The 19,465-nt window shown below is 38.1% G+C and overlaps 2 protein-coding genes across 5 annotated transcripts in view; one reads left to right on the top strand and one right to left on the bottom strand.

The window, feature by feature from the left end:
* guk1a (guanylate kinase 1a) overlaps positions 1-3,382 on the bottom strand; it is a 31,386-nt gene extending 28,004 nt beyond the window's left edge. For 2 of the 4 annotated variants that reach the window (XM_088919763.1, XM_088919767.1), the window contains exon 1: positions 1,356-1,519. In XM_088919763.1, coding sequence (XP_088775889.1) covers positions 1,356-1,389 — 34 coding nt within the window. In that variant the 5' untranslated portion in view covers positions 1,390-1,519. Of the gene's footprint in view, positions 1-1,355; positions 1,520-3,212 lie in introns of those variants that run through there. The other 2 variants (XM_088919768.1, XM_088919765.1) reach the window with 2 other exon arrangements.
* On the top strand, positions 2,509-18,620 carry c6h1orf35 (chromosome 6 C1orf35 homolog). Its single transcript, XM_088919762.1, has 8 exons — positions 2,509-2,950; positions 4,844-4,994; positions 5,862-5,907; positions 6,804-6,886; positions 8,354-8,426; positions 8,834-8,916; positions 13,052-13,207; positions 17,729-18,620. Exons 1-8 carry the CDS (start codon positions 2,854-2,856, stop codon positions 17,985-17,987), a joined length of 948 nt encoding a protein of 315 aa, XP_088775888.1. The 5' UTR covers positions 2,509-2,853; the 3' UTR covers positions 17,988-18,620.
* The last annotated feature ends 845 nt before the right edge of the window (positions 18,621-19,465 follow it).

The following is a 19,465-nucleotide window of genomic DNA, read 5'->3' as shown; positions in this document are numbered from 1 at the left end:
AATCTATTTAGTCTTTTTCTGAGAGATGATAAGAGGCGATTTGATCCTAGAATACAAAACCCTGTATAGATAGGTTCAACCTAGGGGACTATTTCACACAGAATGGTCCCCTCTCATGCATATGTCCTAAACAAAATATAAAAATATCTTCAATCCACTAATGAAGACAAAAAAGTTTTTGTAAGGATTATAATATATGTTTTATAGAGAGTCATGAGAGTTGTGAAGGTTGTTACATTTACTATATGGGTGGCGAACTATGTTAGACTCTTATGTTCTTTGCACTGCACGCATTTTAAAAGTCAATCATGTGAAAAATGGTCCTGTTTAGACCTATGATCATCTGGACCTCTAGATACTGTAGACGTCTTATAATATTTCAATACATTGGACTTCCACCAATCACAGTAAGAGGTTCAGAACAAAATTCAGATAATCCTGGACTACATAAAGTCTTCTGTGTAGCTTTAGGATCTTAATAATAAATAATAATAATAATAATAATAATAATAATAATTGCTTACACTTATATAGTGCTTCTCTGGACACTCCACTCAAAGCGCTTTACGGGTAATGGGGACTCCCCTCCACCACCAATGTGCAGCATCCACCTGGATCTTGGTTAATATTTCTTTTTTTTTTCCACAAGGATTTCTTCTTGGGGCTCAAAGAATAATCACGTGGAGATCATAAGCATTAAAATGGCATTCACCGTTTCCTGCACTCTTGTTTTTTGTTTGACTAATTTACGCCTGGGTGTGGTTCTGACTAGGTACATTATCCTTATCAGGAAGCTGTGGGAAAGCTCAAATCCTGTATCAGCCACAGCTGATATAAAGGAAGAAAAGTAAACTTTGCGTTATCTTGCCTTAGTTGTGATCCTGCAAAGCACAGAATTCATGTAATCTCAAGAGAAAGTTAAACAACCAGTTGGACGTACAAACCTGTAACAAAAAGGCAATTTATTACACTTAACCCTGTAAGTAACAAAAACACTTACATGTGACCATCAATGAAATTGTAGTCAATACGGGAGGGAGAGATAATGGGAAACGGGAATAACAGAGTAAGAGAAACTTCACCGGGCGCAACGTGCCTATTGAATAACATCCCATTTAGTGCACTTTAAAATACACACATAATTCTAGTTTAATTAACTCTCAGCAAACCGAAAACAAAAAGTAACTATAGCGTTTTACTTTAGGATATACACTACCGTGTTAATCTCAAAGCATTGAAAACGAAGAGCTCTAAAAGACAACGCAAACGCCTTCTGCATCCTCAAATGCACCGTGGTACTGTACGACATTGGGGAATGAAAGGCAAGTCTTCTTTCATAAACGTTTCGAGCCTACCTGAAAGAAGTCTGGAGAAAATCTTCTGATACATGTGAGATGGATGTGACACAACAGCTCCAGACTATTTTCCCCACCTCTCCTTCCCCTTTCCGCAACTGTAGTATTCTCGCATGAGCTCCATTAAATTACGGTGCTGTACTTCGACGTCATCACAGTGAGACAAAGACAGTGTGTTGCTGTGGTTACTCGTCGCGTCTACGCGTCTTAAGGTTATAAATCCTACTGTAGCACTTGAATATCAAACTATTTCGTAAGCCTAGCAAAGAAACACCGTTAAGACAAATATAATAGAAATTAAGACGTGTCTGTAATGTATGCGTTACAACAACCATATAATATATAAATCGATTTGCCATGTGTCACCATATCGGTTAGTTAATTTTAATTGTATATGACAGTGTTAACTATTACAGTTCCCGATGCCATTAGCCACCTCTGAATCATTCTAGTTTAATTCGTTTACGAATATGCTCTCTCTATCGGGAAAACACTTAGCGTTTCTTCAGATAACTAGGGATTCTTTTTATCCAGTAAAGCAGACCGCTTATTATAGCCACACAACGACTTCATACTTTCCAGTTTGGCCCTGACTGCAAGAGCAGAACAAAACAAATACACGTCAGCTGTCAGTGACTGCTGCAGGGAAATACACTACTGCGCAAAAAGGCGGCTGAAAATGAAAATGAGAGGCTTAAGAAAGAACATTTTAAACTAAGAAATGCCTTAGTAAAAGTTATTTTAAACAATAATATTGTAATTAATAATTAACAGCAAAGCAGACGAATACAACACGTTTACTGATTAGAACAGTTGTGTAAAATAGTTTGCTTTAAAACTTAAACTGGGTGAATTTAAAATTACATTAAATGAAGCTAATTTAAAATAGATACCGAATAAGCCATTTACATTTAGCGTCACTGTTGTCAATATTTAATCTACTGCATACCATTTTTTACCCAATTCAGCACCTATGTATTGTATACGTACTAAATGCAGCACCTATGTATTGTGTGCTTACTAAAATATTGTAATTTCTCAGTTATGATGCTTTGTTTTTAGTTGAACAACATTAGTTGCCATACATTCAGCCAAACCCTAGCCTACTTGAAATGGGAGTCAGAACTGCAGCGACTGCAGGCGGAGGGAAGAATTAGCGCCTAGTGGTGGCGAAGAGTAGACTGGGCGGATAACCAGCGCTGAATTAGTAACAGTCTAGCTCGCTGCGGTCAAGAAATCGCGTGGACACATAATTTACACTGTATATGTGTACATTATTTTATTTTAATAATCAAAATCCTGACTTTCGGTTTCTCCTCTACCCATAACAGCAGCTTGGCTCAAAGCCACTTAAACCTTGCTGAGTGAAGGAACCCGGAGTATTTTTACAGGAAACTCCGCGGATTGAACAGGCCGCACAATAGAGAAATGCGCATGTAGCCAAATAGTATCGTTATTAAGGCTTTCCGAAATTTGCTATTTTACTTGTACAAAAAAGATGTTTGGTTCTTCGAGATCCGGTGGCGTGAGAGGTGGCCAAGACCAATTCAACTGGGATGATGTGAAGAGCGACAAACACAGAGAAAACTATCTTGGTAAGTCATGCACATACAAAGCAAACTTCGCAAGATGTACTTCTCTTTTTGAATAAAACATCAATGCATGTTTTATTGACATTTTTTTACTCGGGGATTAGAATTAACATTAATAGAAATTATATTTTTAATAAAACCTGTAACGTGGTCCGAATTAATTACAACCTCGTGGCTGTTGTAAAGCCGGAATTCTGCGAGAGTAAGAAGGAACAGGAGCATTATTAAAGGATAGGGTGATCACATTGACAGTTGCGATTCTTACCTTTTTCTTTTCGATATTCCTTCATCTCATAATCTTTGTGCTTTCTCTTAAAAATATAGTTCGCCCACACAGCTCGATTGACTAGGTCACGTCCACGGCTCGTCTATCGCCCTCTCTGAGCTGATGGGATGCCGATCCTCTCTGTCAGATACCCAAGTTACACGTTTCCTAAGGGCATTGGGTTGTCCATCGGTAGAGTGAGTTCTTTGTAATGCTGAGCAAGAGTATTGAGCGTTTTGCATTTAAGCATATTATAAATTTCTCTTCAGTCGGTACTTTGTTGAACCATAAGGAAATCCTTTGAAGAACAGGGCTCTTGAAAAACCATTTGTCCCGCACCACTTCGATTACATTATAGTAACATTCCTTGCTGCTGGGAGTCTGTTATTACAAATACGTCTAATGTAACGCAGCCAGAAAAAAAAGGTCTAAATACAAAATCTAAAATGCTTTGAGCTAGAAGAGGGTACTTGAGATACTTAAGTGTTTATGTTGACACATCATTAACATCTGATCAATATTGACTCACATCAATATTGACACGCAATTGAAACTATAAACGAAATGTTAGGATATATAGTTAAAAGTAGATTTTAAATAAAGGGGTACTGGGTTAAAACTATTGTTTTTTTTGGTTACCAAGTTAAAGAAAGTGTATTGCTGCTTTGGAATACATCCAGAGGCGAGCACCTACTGTAGATAGGTTTCGGGCTTCCAAGGCTTCAGGGAATGTCCTGCACTGACAGGCTGAAGGAACTTTAGTCTTGGAAAGAGAAGGTTACGAGGAGACCCAATTCAGAATACTCAAATGCATTAACAAAGTCAACTCGGATTTCTTCAGAATAAACGGTGAAACACAAATCTGAGGACAGAACTAGAAACTATGTGGAGGTGTATTTAAAACTTAGTATAGGAGGCACATCTTTACCACAAGGGTTGTGGGAGTATGGAACAAACATATAGTTGAAGACGAACCTTGGCTTAGTTCATGAAATGGTTGGATAAGATCTACCAACTTCTAAATAACCCAAAGTGAGCTGAATGGGGTCCACTCATTTGTAACCTGTCTTATGCTTTTTATGACTACAGTACCCGAAGTCAATTTCCACTTATAAATATTTCATTAAAGTTATTAGGGGAATAGGTTGCCCAAATGTATCTGCCTTTTTCATAAAACATTTCCCCTCATGTCCAGGGAGAAACAGTGAAAGGCTGCTGAAAGTGAAAGTCTGCTGAAGAAAAGTGTTTTTTTTTATCCTCCGTGCAAGTTGTTCACCTTCAGGGCGAATCAGCTTTGAAATGTAACAGTTCTAATGTTCAACATCATTATACAAAGCCTACAGCAATATTTTTTTTCCCCAAATGTCCAAAATTATGTATTGTATTTAATTGCGTAATGTTTTTATAAAAAAAAAGAAGGTTTCAAGTTCTAGTAGAGAAGAAACAACTTGTGTTACACTAACCACTCAATACAGTAACAGTAATGCGGTATCTGCTGCAGCTCAGAAGAGAGTGAGGTCCAGGCCATATATTCCTTTTCCCCCAAAAGACACTTGATGTAACTCCTAGTCAGGTCTGTCATGCTTGTCAGCAAAGGCCTGAATGGTGTCCCCTCTGCTGTGCCCTTACAGGGAACTCTCTGATGGCACCAGTGGGCCGCTGGCAGAAGGGCCGGGATCTGACGTGGTACGCCAAGGATAAGAAGGGCCAGGCAGTGCTGTCGAGGGAGGAGGAGCTGGCAGCAGTGAGGCAGGCGGAGCAGGAGGCTCTAATGGCAGCTCTGTGAGTCACGCCCTGTCAGACCAGGGCATGTAGGGACAGATGCTCACAGCTGTTAGTCCCACCTCTCTCATTTCAGTTGAAGCACATCTTGTCAGTTGTGGTGGTGTACCTCTCCTGACGAGATCCTACTGACAGCACTATGTTACAAAACCCAATTCCTGTTAAGTAAAGCATTAAATAGTTTACACAGCAATAAGCACTAATGGAACAAGTAATAGGTTTATTCCATGCTGAAAAAAGAAGAAAGAAAACACAACGTTTCGGCCGTGGAGCCTTCTTCAGGTGTCACACCCAAAGAAGACTCCATGGCTGAAACGTTGTGTTTTCTTTCTTCTTTTTTCAGCATGGAATAAACCTATTACTTGTTCCTTTGCAGCCTACACATGCTGACTCAGCTACCCACCTGAACTAAATCAGCAGTAATGTCTTTCTGTTGAGCTGGAGAATGAGTTAATTTGGTCTACAGACGCAGGTCCAAATTCCAAACTGTTTGTCCATTTTGCTGAGACTGCTCCTGTAATAATGCCAACAGATTAAATAAAGTTAAGCAACCGTCATTATAGCTGTTTTCTGGCCAAGTCTCAAGGCGCTGCGACACAGGACAGGTTTTTCAGTTGCCATCACACCCAAAAATAATATCACCCCAAATGAGAAGTAAACCATAGCTAATTCATATTTTTAGTATACAAAAACCCATGAACTACAAATTGTGGGCAATATTAAAATATAGACACAGAAATAAAATAGACACAGTATTGTTAAAAACGATTGTACTTGCCCCTGATGTTTAAGTAAATATTTTTAAAAACCATACATTTTAAACATTTCACTAAGTTCGTTATACATTTTTTTTTCTTCCTTCTGCAGAGGTTACAAAGATGTGAAAAGACAGCCCACTGGCCTTACCAAAGAGGTTTGTAAGAAGATAAAAGGATAGTTGTTGCTACCATGTAAATGTGTACCATGTTATTACACATGGTAATTTAAATAAATTTTATTACATATTTATTAAAAAAAACAACCCAGGATTCTTGATATAGATTCACTTCATGCTTGAATAAACAAATTCTAAGTGCTTTAATAATAATAGCCTGTATATATCGTATTACAGTGAATTCTTGATGAAGCCTGCTCAGAATGTGAAAGTGAGGTGATCTGCTGGATGAGCCAAATGTAAAAAAAACGTGTTTAATTTAAGAATTTATGTAATTAAAAAAAAAACATTATTTTAAAAACAAATTGATGACTTCACAGCATCATAAAGTGGAAGGATATGCATATGGACTGGGCTATTTTCTGGTAAAAAGTGATCGAGCTGGTTAGCGTACAGCACACGTTGTGTTAAAGACACTTGTTTATTGATTCCTACATATTAAAAAGGTATACTCTTATGTTCGTCTTTTGTAGCACAGTGCTTTCAGTGTAGCACTTGCAAGAGGCTAGTTGTAGATATCATAGCAGGTTTTAATTTATATAGCATTGAGAGTTCTTCAGTTACACATCAGACTTCATTTAGAAGCTATTAGGGTACTTGTGTGTTTTTTTACATTTAAAATTTTGTTTTGAGATTTTAGCTGATTGACCACAGCATTCTGAGTACTGAAAGTATCTTGTGGTGAAACAAATTTCAAGAAAAGTGAACAATCTGGCTTAAAATGAAGCATGTTATGAAAGCAAACTGTGGGGCATAGCAAAATTTATTACATTATTATATTTTAAAATGCACTGTTCATCTTTTTTAAATATCACAATGTTATCTTTTTGGACCTTTGAATAGGTTTCAAACTGATTTTTCTTTCTCATTCTCAGGACTTGGCTGATGTGTGTCGGAGGGAGGGTACTGATCATGATTCAAGGGATGTAGACAGAGTCTCAGGTCTTGGGAGTTCCAGGTGAGGTTCCTTTGGACATTTAAAGGAGTCTGACTTGTAAAATATGTCCCATCTCTGTGAACTAAATATGTTAAGGAGAGAGAACACAATTAACAGGTTTTTAGTTTTCTATTGCAGTGATTTTTGTGATAAGGAGCAATTCTGGAGACTAAAGCAGCGTCTATCCTCTGACTGTAGAAGAATCAATTTCATCAAGTCCTGTGGCAGTTGCTGCATGGTTTTTTGTCCGCATGGTTTATCTATCCATGCATTTTCTAATTTTCTAACTTTATCCAACACAGGGTTGCAGTTGTGATGTAGCAATTAGAAATCGGAACAGTAAAACATAATTTATAGATTCACACATGGATTCTTAATATACAGTACAATTTATTGATATTACACCGAAGCATTTATTTCATGCATTCAGGGATTACAAAGAACAGAGTTAATAATTTCACAGTTAAAATACATTGACTGTATCATAAACCTTCTGCTGATGGAGCTGGGCTGGGTTGGTCTGTGGTCCAACTTGGCAGTTGTGCCCCTGTGCTGGGAGTGTCTCAATGTGGAAAGAAGAGAAAACTTTGCAAAGCGTTGCTGAGGACTAGATACTGAAACTGTTGTCAAAGATTATTTTTAAATTGTTCAAATTTTAAGATTGTTAAAATTGTTTTCAAATGTTGTTGATCAGCCACAAAGTGGGTTTACAAATACAAGATGAGTGACTTAATGAAAATAAGTTGGGTGCAAGCTTTTAAGGTACGACATCACAGTGATTGGTTAGGATGTTATCAGGTATTGTCCTGGTACCCACACTGCAGGTACCTCGTCCCTATGGGCAATCAACAGTGACCTCTGACCCACTGTGCAGGGCAGAAGGGGACTACGTAGAGGCAAGCTGTATCATGTATCATTATAATTTCTTAATAATTGCTTACACTTATATAGCAGTTTTCTGGACACTCCACTCAAAGCGCTTTACAGGTAATGGGGACTCCCTTCCATTACCACCAGTGTGCAGCATCCGCCTGGTATTAAACCAGTTAAACTGACCACAGGTGGAGTCAATATTCAAGTTTTAGAGTGATCTCACATGGAGATTAAATGTACCTGGACACTATTTGGAGTTTCATAGCAAAAAAGATGAAGACTTATCAAATAAACACATTTCTGTGTTTTCTATTGATTTACACGTTAAAAAAATCCAGAACTTTTGTTCCAATTTGACATTATGGAATAATTTGTGTAGATCAGTGAAACAAATTACCACACAACTGTTTTTAATTGAGTTTGTAACATCACTCATTGTGAAAAAATCGAGGGAGGATGTATATTTTCTGAAGGCACTGTATAAAGAACATTTAACTGAGCACATAGTGTATTGTGATGCAGCTTTGTTTTCCTTTTTGTACAATGTTTGTTATGATCAATTTGGGAGGAGGTTCTGATAGCTTTGATTTACCCTCTGCCTGCTTCTTTCTGCAGCTTCAGTTCCAGTAAAGTGATGCTTTCCAAGCAGGACAGGGAAGCTGCAAAGCTGGGTTTAGCTGTCTTCACAGTGAGTGTGCTCTTCGTTGGTGTGACTAGAGAAGATATCAGATAACTAGTCCAAACGTAATTGGGTTAAGATGATAGATCGTTCTGTCCTCAAGCAAATAACTGGATATGGAGAACTATACTGAAATTATACGTTTCCTCCATGTTATTATACATTTATTTTAAAAAAGGCAACCCAGGATTCTTGATATAAATTCACTTCATGCTTGAATAAACAAATTCTAAGTGCTTTAATAACAATGCAATAGCCTGTATATATCGTACTACAGTGAATTCTTGATGAAGCCTGCTCAGAATGTGAAAGTGAGGTGATCTGCTGGATGAGCCAAATGTAAAAAAAAATGTTTAATTTAAGAATTTATGTAATTAAAAAAAAAATATTTTAACAACTAATTGACGACTTCACAGCATCATAAAGTGGAAGGATGCCAGGAGATCTCCGATCAGAAGAGGGAGACAGAGAGCAGAGACACTGACACAGAAGACCAAAGGTAAGAACAGTTCCGCATCAGGTTGTGTACCTCAGGTAACCTATAAAGACAGTCAGATTTGAGTTTGGAATATGAAAAAGTTCACAACTAGCGTGATTCCTTTGAATTTGTCTTGTGTTATGAACGTATATAGCAACACCAAAATGACTATGTTTTTGACATGACTGGGAAGGACTGACTGATATTCTGGCTATTTTTTTTGTTCATTCTTCAACATTCAGCATCTTTCCGGTTCTGCTTCTCATGTCAGCTGCAGGTGAGATCAATAGTCAAAGATAACCTTTCCAAGGAAAATTGAGATGTGTGTTAGTCTTGTGAGTTAATCAGGAATTAAAAAAAATGATTAAGTGGATTATTTGCTTGAAAAATGAATAAAAACTGGAATTTCATCATTCTGAAATCACTAGTGCAGCTCCATTCCAGTTGATGGAGAAATTTGCCTATATTTTCCTTTAAAAATATGTGTTAAGGATTCCCAGGAAATGCAACAGGTTATCAGGAACAAAACTGGCAGTGAAGTATGTTGTAAATCTATAAAATCTTTTGAATTAGTTAACAGAGCTTAACCCCCTTAAAATTATTTACCCCCCTTGGACTTTTTCACATTTAACTGTGTTACAATATATAATTACAATGTATTTATTTGGGATTTTTTGCCTTTGATTGACACAAAACACTCTATAATGTCAAAGCGAAAACAAAATTATACACATCTTCCTAAATTAATTATAAATATTAAACGGAAAATAAGCGACTGCATAAGTATTAACCCCCTTTACTAAGACGAACTTAAATAGGCTCTGGTGCAACCAGATGTCTTTAGAAGTCACTTACTTTGTTAAATGGAGTCCAGCTGTGTGCAATTAGGGTGTTTCACATGCCTTCAGGATAAATATACCATTCTCTGGGAGGAACCCAAAGTTGATTAATACAGCTCCCAACAAAAAATACATCATGAAGACAAAGGAACTTTCAAAGTAAATCTGGGAAAGGGTTATTGAAAAAAACCCATCAGGGTAAGACTATAAGAAAATTTCCAAGACATTACATATCCCCCAAGGCACAGTTAAATCCGTTATAAAGAAATGTAGACAATTCACAACTGTGAAACTGTGAAGAACAGGGTGCCCTCAAAAGTATCCACATGAGAAGAGCAGTAGTCAGGGAGTACAGTCTGTAGGAGACATGGGACTTGGGAGAAGATTCATCTTCCAGTAGGATAATGACCCAAAACATACAGCTAAAGCCACATTGAAGTGGTTTAAAAAGAAAAAAGTCAATGTACTGGAGTGGCCCAGTCAAAGCCCGGACCTAAATACAATCAATAATCTGTGGCAGGAGTTGAAAATTGCTGTTCACCGACTTTTCCCTGGCAGCCTGAGGGAGTTTGAGCGACTTTGCAAAGAAGAATAGGCAAAAATGGCAGCATCCAAATGTGCAAAGCCGGTAGAAACTTATCCAAGAACACTTCTGGCTGTAATTTCTGAATAACATGCCTTTACCAAATATTGTCTCGTAGGGGGTGAATACCTATGCAATCAGTTATATTCATAAATAATTTAAGACTTTAATTTAATATTGTGTTTACTGTCAATCAATGGCAAAAACTCCCAGTTAATTACATTCTGATTCCACATTGTAAAACAGTCAAATAAAAAATCCAAGGGGGTAAACACTTTTGATAGCCACTGTAGCTGGGGCGTGTTGATATCATTACATTGCTCTCTGATCTAACTACTGTTTCTGGAAACACAATAAAGTAGACTCAAGAAGTTCTTCAAAGTTTCATTCTCAAGCTTAAAATATGGGGAAAAATAGGTCACAGAGACATCAAGTTTGATATGTGGATGGTGAATTACCACAGAATTGGTTACCTTTTTGTGATTGTGCATTACATGAACCGGAAAATGTGTTATGAGACGCAACAGAGAACATGAAGACAAGCATAATACTCTGACTAAGGAGTTTTAATTAGGGTTATCTACAGTATGTTAAATTAGTTTATGTGCCAGAGCAGGAGGGCAACATCAAGGTCATTCTGAGAGCCTTTAGACAGCTGAACATCAGCATGTTTAAAACCATGCCGCATGACACAACCAATTGAAATACCTCAGGCTGATGTCTTCAGCCAGGAAATTTCTAGATTTCATGGCCCCAGGAAAGCCAATGTGATTTTCTTCAAACAGTATAACTTATAGAAGGCACTAGAAGCATTGATTTGAACAGTCTTTATACTAGGCTGGAATTGGTCTATTTCAAGGAGGGTGATGAGTTTTGAAAGCCTTGAAAGTTGTTATTTCTCCAGCATTTATAGAGCAGCATCACTGGCCTGATATCTTTAAAATGTCAGACACTGCATCTCACAGTTTTTGGGTGACTTAAATGCTACCACCAGCCTCCTGAAGTGACAGCTGAATATTTTACATGTTGCAGATTCCCATAGCTTTTAGGTTCTGGGACATCTTCAGTGAGAGGAAGATGTCCAAGAAATACATTGGAGACTGGGAGATGGCAAGTGAGGTTTGCACACCTGCAAAGGGGGAACAAAATTCATGGCAGAGGGTTTTTCAGTTGTGTAAGACTCTGGCTTTGACACTGCTTTGCCTCCAAATGAAGTGCAGTTGTACTCTGGATGGAAGGTTCACAAAACAAGCAAAGATTAAGGTTTTGATCTCCTGTCCTGGTGGAAGGAATATTCCTCTGTACTTCTCTGCTTGGTTGATTTATTTCTCTTTGGCTTGAGCACAAAAAAAAGGTATAATACTGTAGCATTAACAAAAGTCTCAATCAACACACTGACTTAAGTTTGTCTGTAAAAAATTCTGGTCAGTTATTCAGTTAAAATAACTGTGCTATGGTGTTCGGTCTAGGTAAAACTTCACTTTCCTAACCATCTCCTCAATTCTTTCAAATAAAATGCTTTCGTTCTTAATTCTTTTGATGCTTTCATGTGTGCGGGTAGATATTGTGCTGGCTACACATTGCTGCTCCAACTCAAAGGAGAGCACACTTTTAGTCATCTCAAGGCTGAGGAGTGATTCCGAAGAGTTTTGCAAGCCCTGTTGTGAAGAGTAGTAATTTGTAAATGTAAGGGGCTGTTTTTGTCTGGCCTTATTTGGTGGAAGGAAGCTGTTTAAATAATTTTCTGTAGTGGATTTTAAACCCCCCATGTGAATCAGCTCCTAACCACTACGTAACACCTCTGCTTGACCTCTTGACCTTGAACGTAGCAGATGACTATCTGTATAGTTAACACTGACTTAGCTAAACTGAAAAATCACCCAAGAGGGATTCAGGGAACCACCTACATATTCTAGGGAAAAATTATTAATGCTTTTGTTTGCATTTATATAGTTCTTTTTTTTCAATTATTGAACAACATTTCACAAATGACAGAAATAGATAATTGTTTTAAAAAATTAAAACTATTATAATTTAAAGAAAAATTCCAAGTGTTAGAAATTAAAATAATTCAGTTAGATGTCTGTTGATGCCCACCATGTTAAAACAAGAGTCTGGTATGTCTAGAGAAAGGTACATTTTGTCACATCACAGTCTAAAATGAAATCCTTCATATAGTATACTTTTAAAAAGTCAACATAACAGGATTGCTGGTTGGTGGACTTTTCATTATAGATGATCAACATAGACCTCACAGTTCTTGAGTTGAAGGATCAGTTTTTGGCCTAGGGTACCTTCTGTGTAGAGTTTTCGTATTCTTTATGTGGGCTTGTGAGATTTTGTTCCATGTTCTATGTTTTGTGCTCTCCCACAATGTACAGGTATGCTGTCTAGGCTAATTTAATTATAAACTTCTGTAAATTATACAAGTGTACGACTGTATTCTACCTTGCCTTCATTGTCAGCTCTTAGTAAGCCTCTATAAGCCACTATGACCATGTTTTGGGCTTAACGTAATTGAAAATGGATTTAACCTGATCTGGCCTGTGTCTTATCAAAACTATTCTTTTTCTTGAGCACAAAGAATAGTGTTCTGTTACATTTAGAAAAACGTTTTTCCAGTGCTCGTCTCTAACAGCTGACTATTGAATTAAAAGTATTTAAATAACACATGCACTACACCGGCAATACTCACATGTATGCTAATAAAAATCTTTCGATGTTTTGCTGCTAGCTTGCAGGACAAAAGGAAAAGCAAAAAGGAAAAGAAAAGCAAAAAAGAAAAGAAAAGTAAAAAGGAGAAAAAGAAGAAGGAGAAAAAAAAGAAGACCAGGCACCACAAAAGGCATTCATCTTCCTCTGAGTCGGAATCTGATGATGACAGCAAAAGGTAACCCTGTTCCTGCCTCCAGCTTGTTTATCTCTGGCTGTGAATTTAGTCTTTATGTTCAGAGGGTTTGGTGTAAGTGTGCTACTATGAGGTACAGTCAAAGACACATTTTAGCAGGTTTTTGAGCAGTTAGTTTGCATTACCTTCGTCAGTTTAAGCGCCAGCAACATTAAACAGTATAAAAAAAAATCTACATTATCTTTTGCTTTACATTCTCTTTGCTTTTCTAAAATTATGGTAATGCTGTCCTTCAGTTTATAATATTGATTCATAACCTAGTTGTGAATTGTTGATATTTAAAATTTTAATACATAATATTACAGATTTTAATCTTAAAATCAGTTTACTTAAAATAACTCTTGACACAAGGTTCCTTATTATTATGATATGATTCAGCTGATTCGGGTGCTCTGAATTTTTATTTCTGAATGGGGTTTGAGTAACATAGGAACATTATACATATATGCTTTGCTGTGAAGCGTAAGCACTCCTTCGGACAATATTCCCTGCCTCTTCTGTCTTTCCTCCGTTTTCCCCTCAAATTTGCTGTATATGCCCATTGATAGTTTTGTGTAATATGTAGTCTGTTATCAGGACCCTGAATCATGGAGAATGGCTGGAATGATATTGCCTATAGGGGAGGCGAATGGGTTAGCATTGCTGCTTCGCAGTGCTGGGGCCCTGGATTCAGTTATGGACCTGAGGTGCTATATGTGGGGAGTTTGTATGTTCTTCTTGTGCTTCTGTGGGTTTCCTCCAGGTGGGCTGGATTCCTCCCACAGTCCAAAAGCATACTGGTAGGCTAAATGGCTCATAGGAAGATTGTCCCTGGTGTGAGTGTGTGTGTGTCTTTGTGTTTGTCTTGCTGCCTTGTGTTGGCCGGTCGTCCCATCCAGGGGGTACCCTGCCTTGCTCCTGTTGTTTGCTGGGATGGGCTCTGGCTCCCACGTGACCCTGAATTAGAAGCACCGAACAGAAAATGGGATGGATGGATATTGCCTATGGTGCAGGACCTCCTGTGTGGTGGGAATACTAAATGTTTCCACTGCTTAGTTTTTAATTTGTCTTGGGGTCACTGGAAGGAAACAGTTTCTTGTTACAGGAGCTGGCTCTTCAACGATCTGCAAAGACAGAAATCACCAAACCCCTATGGCCTTTGACATGCTTTGAGAAATGCCAAACATGCCTGTTATAAAATAAGAATTGACGATTTCCAGTTATTAACACCTCCAAGAGAACGATCATGCCTTGCATGAAGATGTCAGTCAGTAAGATAAAATAAGATCACTTTATTAGCCATATACAATTTCTTGCATTAGGAATTAGTCTTTTCACGTACCCCAGCTTGCTCTCCATGAGACACACAGGCACACAGACGGGGAGAGAGAAGCTTGGGGTCAGAGCGCAGGGTCAGCCATTTATACAGCGTCCCTGGAGCAGCTGGGGTTAATGGCCTTGCTCAGAGGCCCAACAGAGTAGGATTCCTCTGCCGGCCATGGGATTTGAACTGGCAACCTTTCAGCCACAGGCGCAGATCCTTAGCTACAGTGCCACCTTAGGTTAACTTCATGTGTTTTGCACCCCTCCTTGATGATTGTACTTTCATGTTCAATATTTGGCCCCATTATACATACCCACCGTGCTTTGATGGATTTCATTACGTTGTCTGTTGTGTCACTAGAAGATCGAATTCATTCTTACTGAGATACATATTTTTGGGTCCGCAGCTTTCAAATATTAATCAGATTGCTGTGAATCATTTAAATTCCTTATTCTTTCATACTGAGAATCCTTGTAAAACACAAAATATTTTTCATTACTATGATGGTTTCCATATCTGCCCCTTCGTTATTGTGACCTACATTTACTGTTTAACTCCACCAGAGGGCACCATACACCCATCCCTGAGTAGTTCACTTTCGCTGGGAAAATATTCAAATTTGACATCACCTGTGTTCTTAATGCTATTGCTAAAATAACATTATTAACATTATTTAGTTCTTTTTTTGCTTCCAATGTTTTTTTTATAACAAAAGAATCTAATATAAGCAGTAGAGGCTTTCACTATGAAAATAGCAGTTAGGAATACTTCACTGTCATTATTTTGCTGAGGATAGCCTCAATCTAAAGAAGAACAGATGGAAACTGATGGAGACTAAGAAGTTCAATAACAGTTCAATAACGTACCTTAGTGTTCATAAGAAATGTGGGACATTGTACGATAGTTCTAATACAAGTTAGATTTTAGGTTTTATGCCGTGATCTGTTTTTTTTTTCTGTCGGGTAATAAAATGGGAACACTCAATACTGGACAGAGTTTGATATTTTTTAAGGGAATTGTAGGCTCTTTGGCCTTGTCTTGTCTGAACTCCAGCTGCCAGATGTGACAGGTTACACTTGCTTCTTCATATTAGTGTCTGACCAGACCTAATTACAGGATATTAGGAAAAGATTAGGGACCTAAAAAAAGTCTTGATATATCTCTTGAAATACAAAACTCAGTAATCTCTCTTCTGATATTTGTTACTAAGAACGTACGCTAGATGGAGCTGTATTCCTTCTTGTCTGCTGTTCTCTGACTATTTTCCTGTTGCAGTGTGATATCAATCTGTGGAAATGTGGTGTTGCTGGAAAAAATACTGCAAACACTATATATATGTAAATTAAACAAAGCCTGAGAAAACCAGATATTCTAAATGCAAAATAAATTTTCAGAATTCAGGATTTGACCATAGTAGAACATTATTGCTTCATTGTGGTTTAATATAACTTATCATTATGTGGCATCTTAAAATTTAAATCCTAAAAGGCCAATAGCAGCTTATAAAAGGATTGCTGAATTAACCAAAAGTAGAAAAACGTTGTCGCTCTCAGCATGAATCAGCAGAGAACTTCAACTGAGAACGTTGGAGAAAAAAATCACTGAATTGAAGCCGCTTTCCTTTACACTTCTCTTCTCACAGCTAACAAGTGCACTACTTTTCTCCCAGCATTGCTCAAGTTAAATATGTCAGGGGTCTCACTGAGCTTCACAAGACCACCTTGCACCTTTTTTTCAGTTCTGAGAATTTTTTTGTGTACCCATTAGGGACAACACCACCACCATTAAGCAGATGGCCTATGGAAAAATGAGTAGTTTGATGGTAATGTGCAATTCATGATATACAAGGTTTAACAGTGCTCATAGTGATTCCATGTCTGTTATTCAGAGTCTCAGTGTGGACAGAAGAGGGTGCAAAAAGGCTTTTTATAATAGTAAGACAGTGTTGCTCTCTGTATCCAACCACTATAAAGCCCTCTTTCACCTTTTGCACAGGTTTCTTCCTCAGTTTAAAATACAGTAAGGAGAGAGAACTGAGTGTTCCTCACACAGAATGCCAGAGGTTACTGTTGATTAACTTAAAAGCCTGGTAGAAACACTTATTCTGTTACACAGTGCTAGAATTGTAGCCTTGGGTCAAACTGGGTCTTTGAATCTGAAGAGTCTTCTAAAAGTGTCTACACACTTCAGAATCCTGACTTGCCAAAAGAAGAATGGAATGCCAAATTTCAATACACTTCAGTGTCACAACTCTGAAATTGTCCCATCCTGCCAATGAATTTGCCTTCATGTCCTCTCATCACATACCTTATTTGGTGTCTGGACCTACACAGACAACTCTACCTTTTTAAATTTCTCATTGAAATTTCGCAATGTCTCATTGATCTTTCTTTTTGCAGCCAACCTTGTCTTCTTTATCATGTAACTTTTTTTCCAGGTTATTGTTCATCATCTGAGTGGGTTTTGATTATGTACAGGTATAACTAAATCCTGCTAATAATCCTTAGATTATAGTGAGATGATGTCTCAATGTATTGTCATCCAGATTGGTGACTAATAATGAAGAATGTAATTCCCAATTCTTTCAGGAAAGGAGAGAGAACCTGATAACGTAAACTGTTTTGGGGAAAGCTATTTTAAAAAGTAATCCATTCTTATCCATTTAAAAAAATAAATCAGTTTCTTGCGATAGGAATTACATTTTTAAAATAATGTTGTGGAAATTGCTTTTAAAAGGTAATGTACTACTGTAAATATTCGCTGTGTGCGCACTACATAAATCACTGTTACTGCCGATTTGTCTAAAGTTACCTTCCCCGTTTGCTTGTTCATTTTACAAAGTAATTCTTTACATAAGAAACTTGTGGCTGTAATGGATTACTTTCAAAAAGTTACTTTCCTCAGCGCTGAACGCAAGTAACTTTTGTGCTGTTTTATCGGCGCTTAACATCAGCAGTTTCCTTTAGCGTTTGAAAATGTGTGTGCTGCAACACGCACTCCCCCCTGTAGAAACATTTGATTGAGTGGTATGCCCATTGCGAGTCACTTGTGTTTCTTCTCTATGGTGGGGAAAGAAGGGAGCATTTCACTAATAAGACAAGCTGACCTGTCCTGTTCTCTTTCCTTTCTTTCTGATTCTTTCATTCCCCCATTCATTCATTTATTTTGTTTTTCCCTTTTTGTGTGTGTGTGCTCCTCAGGAGGAGAAAGGTCCATCATCCATCATCCAGGCGGCAGAGTGGTGCCGGGCGCGGTGACAGCTATTCATCGGGGGAGGCAGAGGCCGAGCGGCAGCCCCCCTTTGGCAGGAGGCATCGCCACGACACGGACCCGTCCTCGGGCAGGGGGTCTCCCCCAGCGCGGCCTGGCGGGGCCCACCACCGCGACAGCCGGCAGCCAGCCCCATCCCCTCCTGCACGTGGCCACAAGCGTCGCCACGACACCGACTCGGACGATTAATGAGCTTTGTCACCCAGGGAGGGAGGCCTGCAGATCCCTGCTACTTAGCGAAGGAGTTCAAGGCTTGCTGTCAGGTTCAGGCAAGAGTAATGGGGCCTAACTCAGACGGTCGCACAGCCTCACAGTGCAGCGTCTTGATCTTCATACACTGGAATCGCAAGAAACGTTAAAAGAAACCACATATATCTTTAACAGACAGCAGTGAGTAAGATGGAACATTCGAAACGTTTGCCTGGACTCCTGAAGGAGCACATTATAGCATCTGTATTTAGTCCACTCCTTTCTTGTTACATGTACTCTTGACAGGTTGTGGCAGTAGAAATAGCATATTAAAAAAAAAACACTGGAGTGGACTAATAGGCAGAGTACTAAAAAAGTACAAAAAAATGAATCTCCTTAGTGTAGCTACAAAAACAGAACTTTATGCGTCAGGGCTTTAACGTGATCTGTTCCTCGTTTTTCGTTTAGAAGAAAAAAATCTAATTCAGTACATTTGAAATGTTGTGTCTGCATTGGCCATGGTCCGGCAGGTGCATGCTGTTGGTTTTTGTATTTCAGAAATACTTGCTTTCCTTCAAAGCATTTTTTACAGAGTATTAAAGTAAAATACCATTAAACTGTGTTTAGAAACCACACCCAAAGAAATGTATTACTTAATTGCCTTTGCTGTTAAGGAAAAAAATAGTGACCAGATTCAGTAGTATCTGCTCAGTTATTTAAGGACTTTTTTCATTTTTTGCTTTTCCATCTGACTGCGCTGCAGTCCGTTCTTTCTTTTTTAATGTTTGAGAATGGATCAAGGGTCGAAAGACACTAGGTTTTCATTGCTTTATTTTCAAACTGCTTACATCCCTTTAAACAGTAATTAGCTGTCATTGAGTCTTCAATGAATCCCAGGTTAATGAACAGTATCTATTGCCCTCTCTGTGTAGGATTATTTACATGGTTAACAATGATTTTAAACAGTGTACTTGTGATTCTTGTTCAGTAGCCGATTGTACATCACCAATTTGGTATAAAGAATATATTTTTGTTTATCCACTGGAGGCAATAGAAGTACAATCATAAAATATCTACTATATGTTCAGCTGGGAAATTGCAGGATTGAAATGACTGTTAAACAGGCTCTAGGATTAATGATTGTCCCCTTTAAACTCTTCTTGAGGGATTGATGAGGTAAAACAACTGCTGGGATGTTAAGTGTAAAACAGTTAGATTTAATTCATAATCGGCAGTTTAAGTGTTTTTAACTGGGAAACGGCACCGATTGATGGTAAGTATGCAGTATCCCGAGACTCTTATTATTCATTCACTTCTAATTGTTTCAGCCACAGAGCATCATCATGCCTCAGTTCTTTTTTCTTCCCTGAATCAAGTGTTCCTTTTGTCCCTGTGCGCTGATATAAATGTCAGCACTGGTACAAGTCTTTTGGAATGCCCCTGGGTGTTTATAATGGACTGTGATGTTTGTATTGGAG

This window comes from Atractosteus spatula, chromosome 6 (genome assembly GCF_055471065.1).
Source record: "Atractosteus spatula isolate fAtrSpa1 chromosome 6, fAtrSpa1.hap1, whole genome shotgun sequence".
NCBI lineage: Eukaryota > Metazoa > Chordata > Actinopteri > Semionotiformes > Lepisosteidae > Atractosteus > Atractosteus spatula.
Note: the sequence above shows the minus strand (reverse complement) of the source record. Positions and strands in the feature narration are given on the sequence as shown.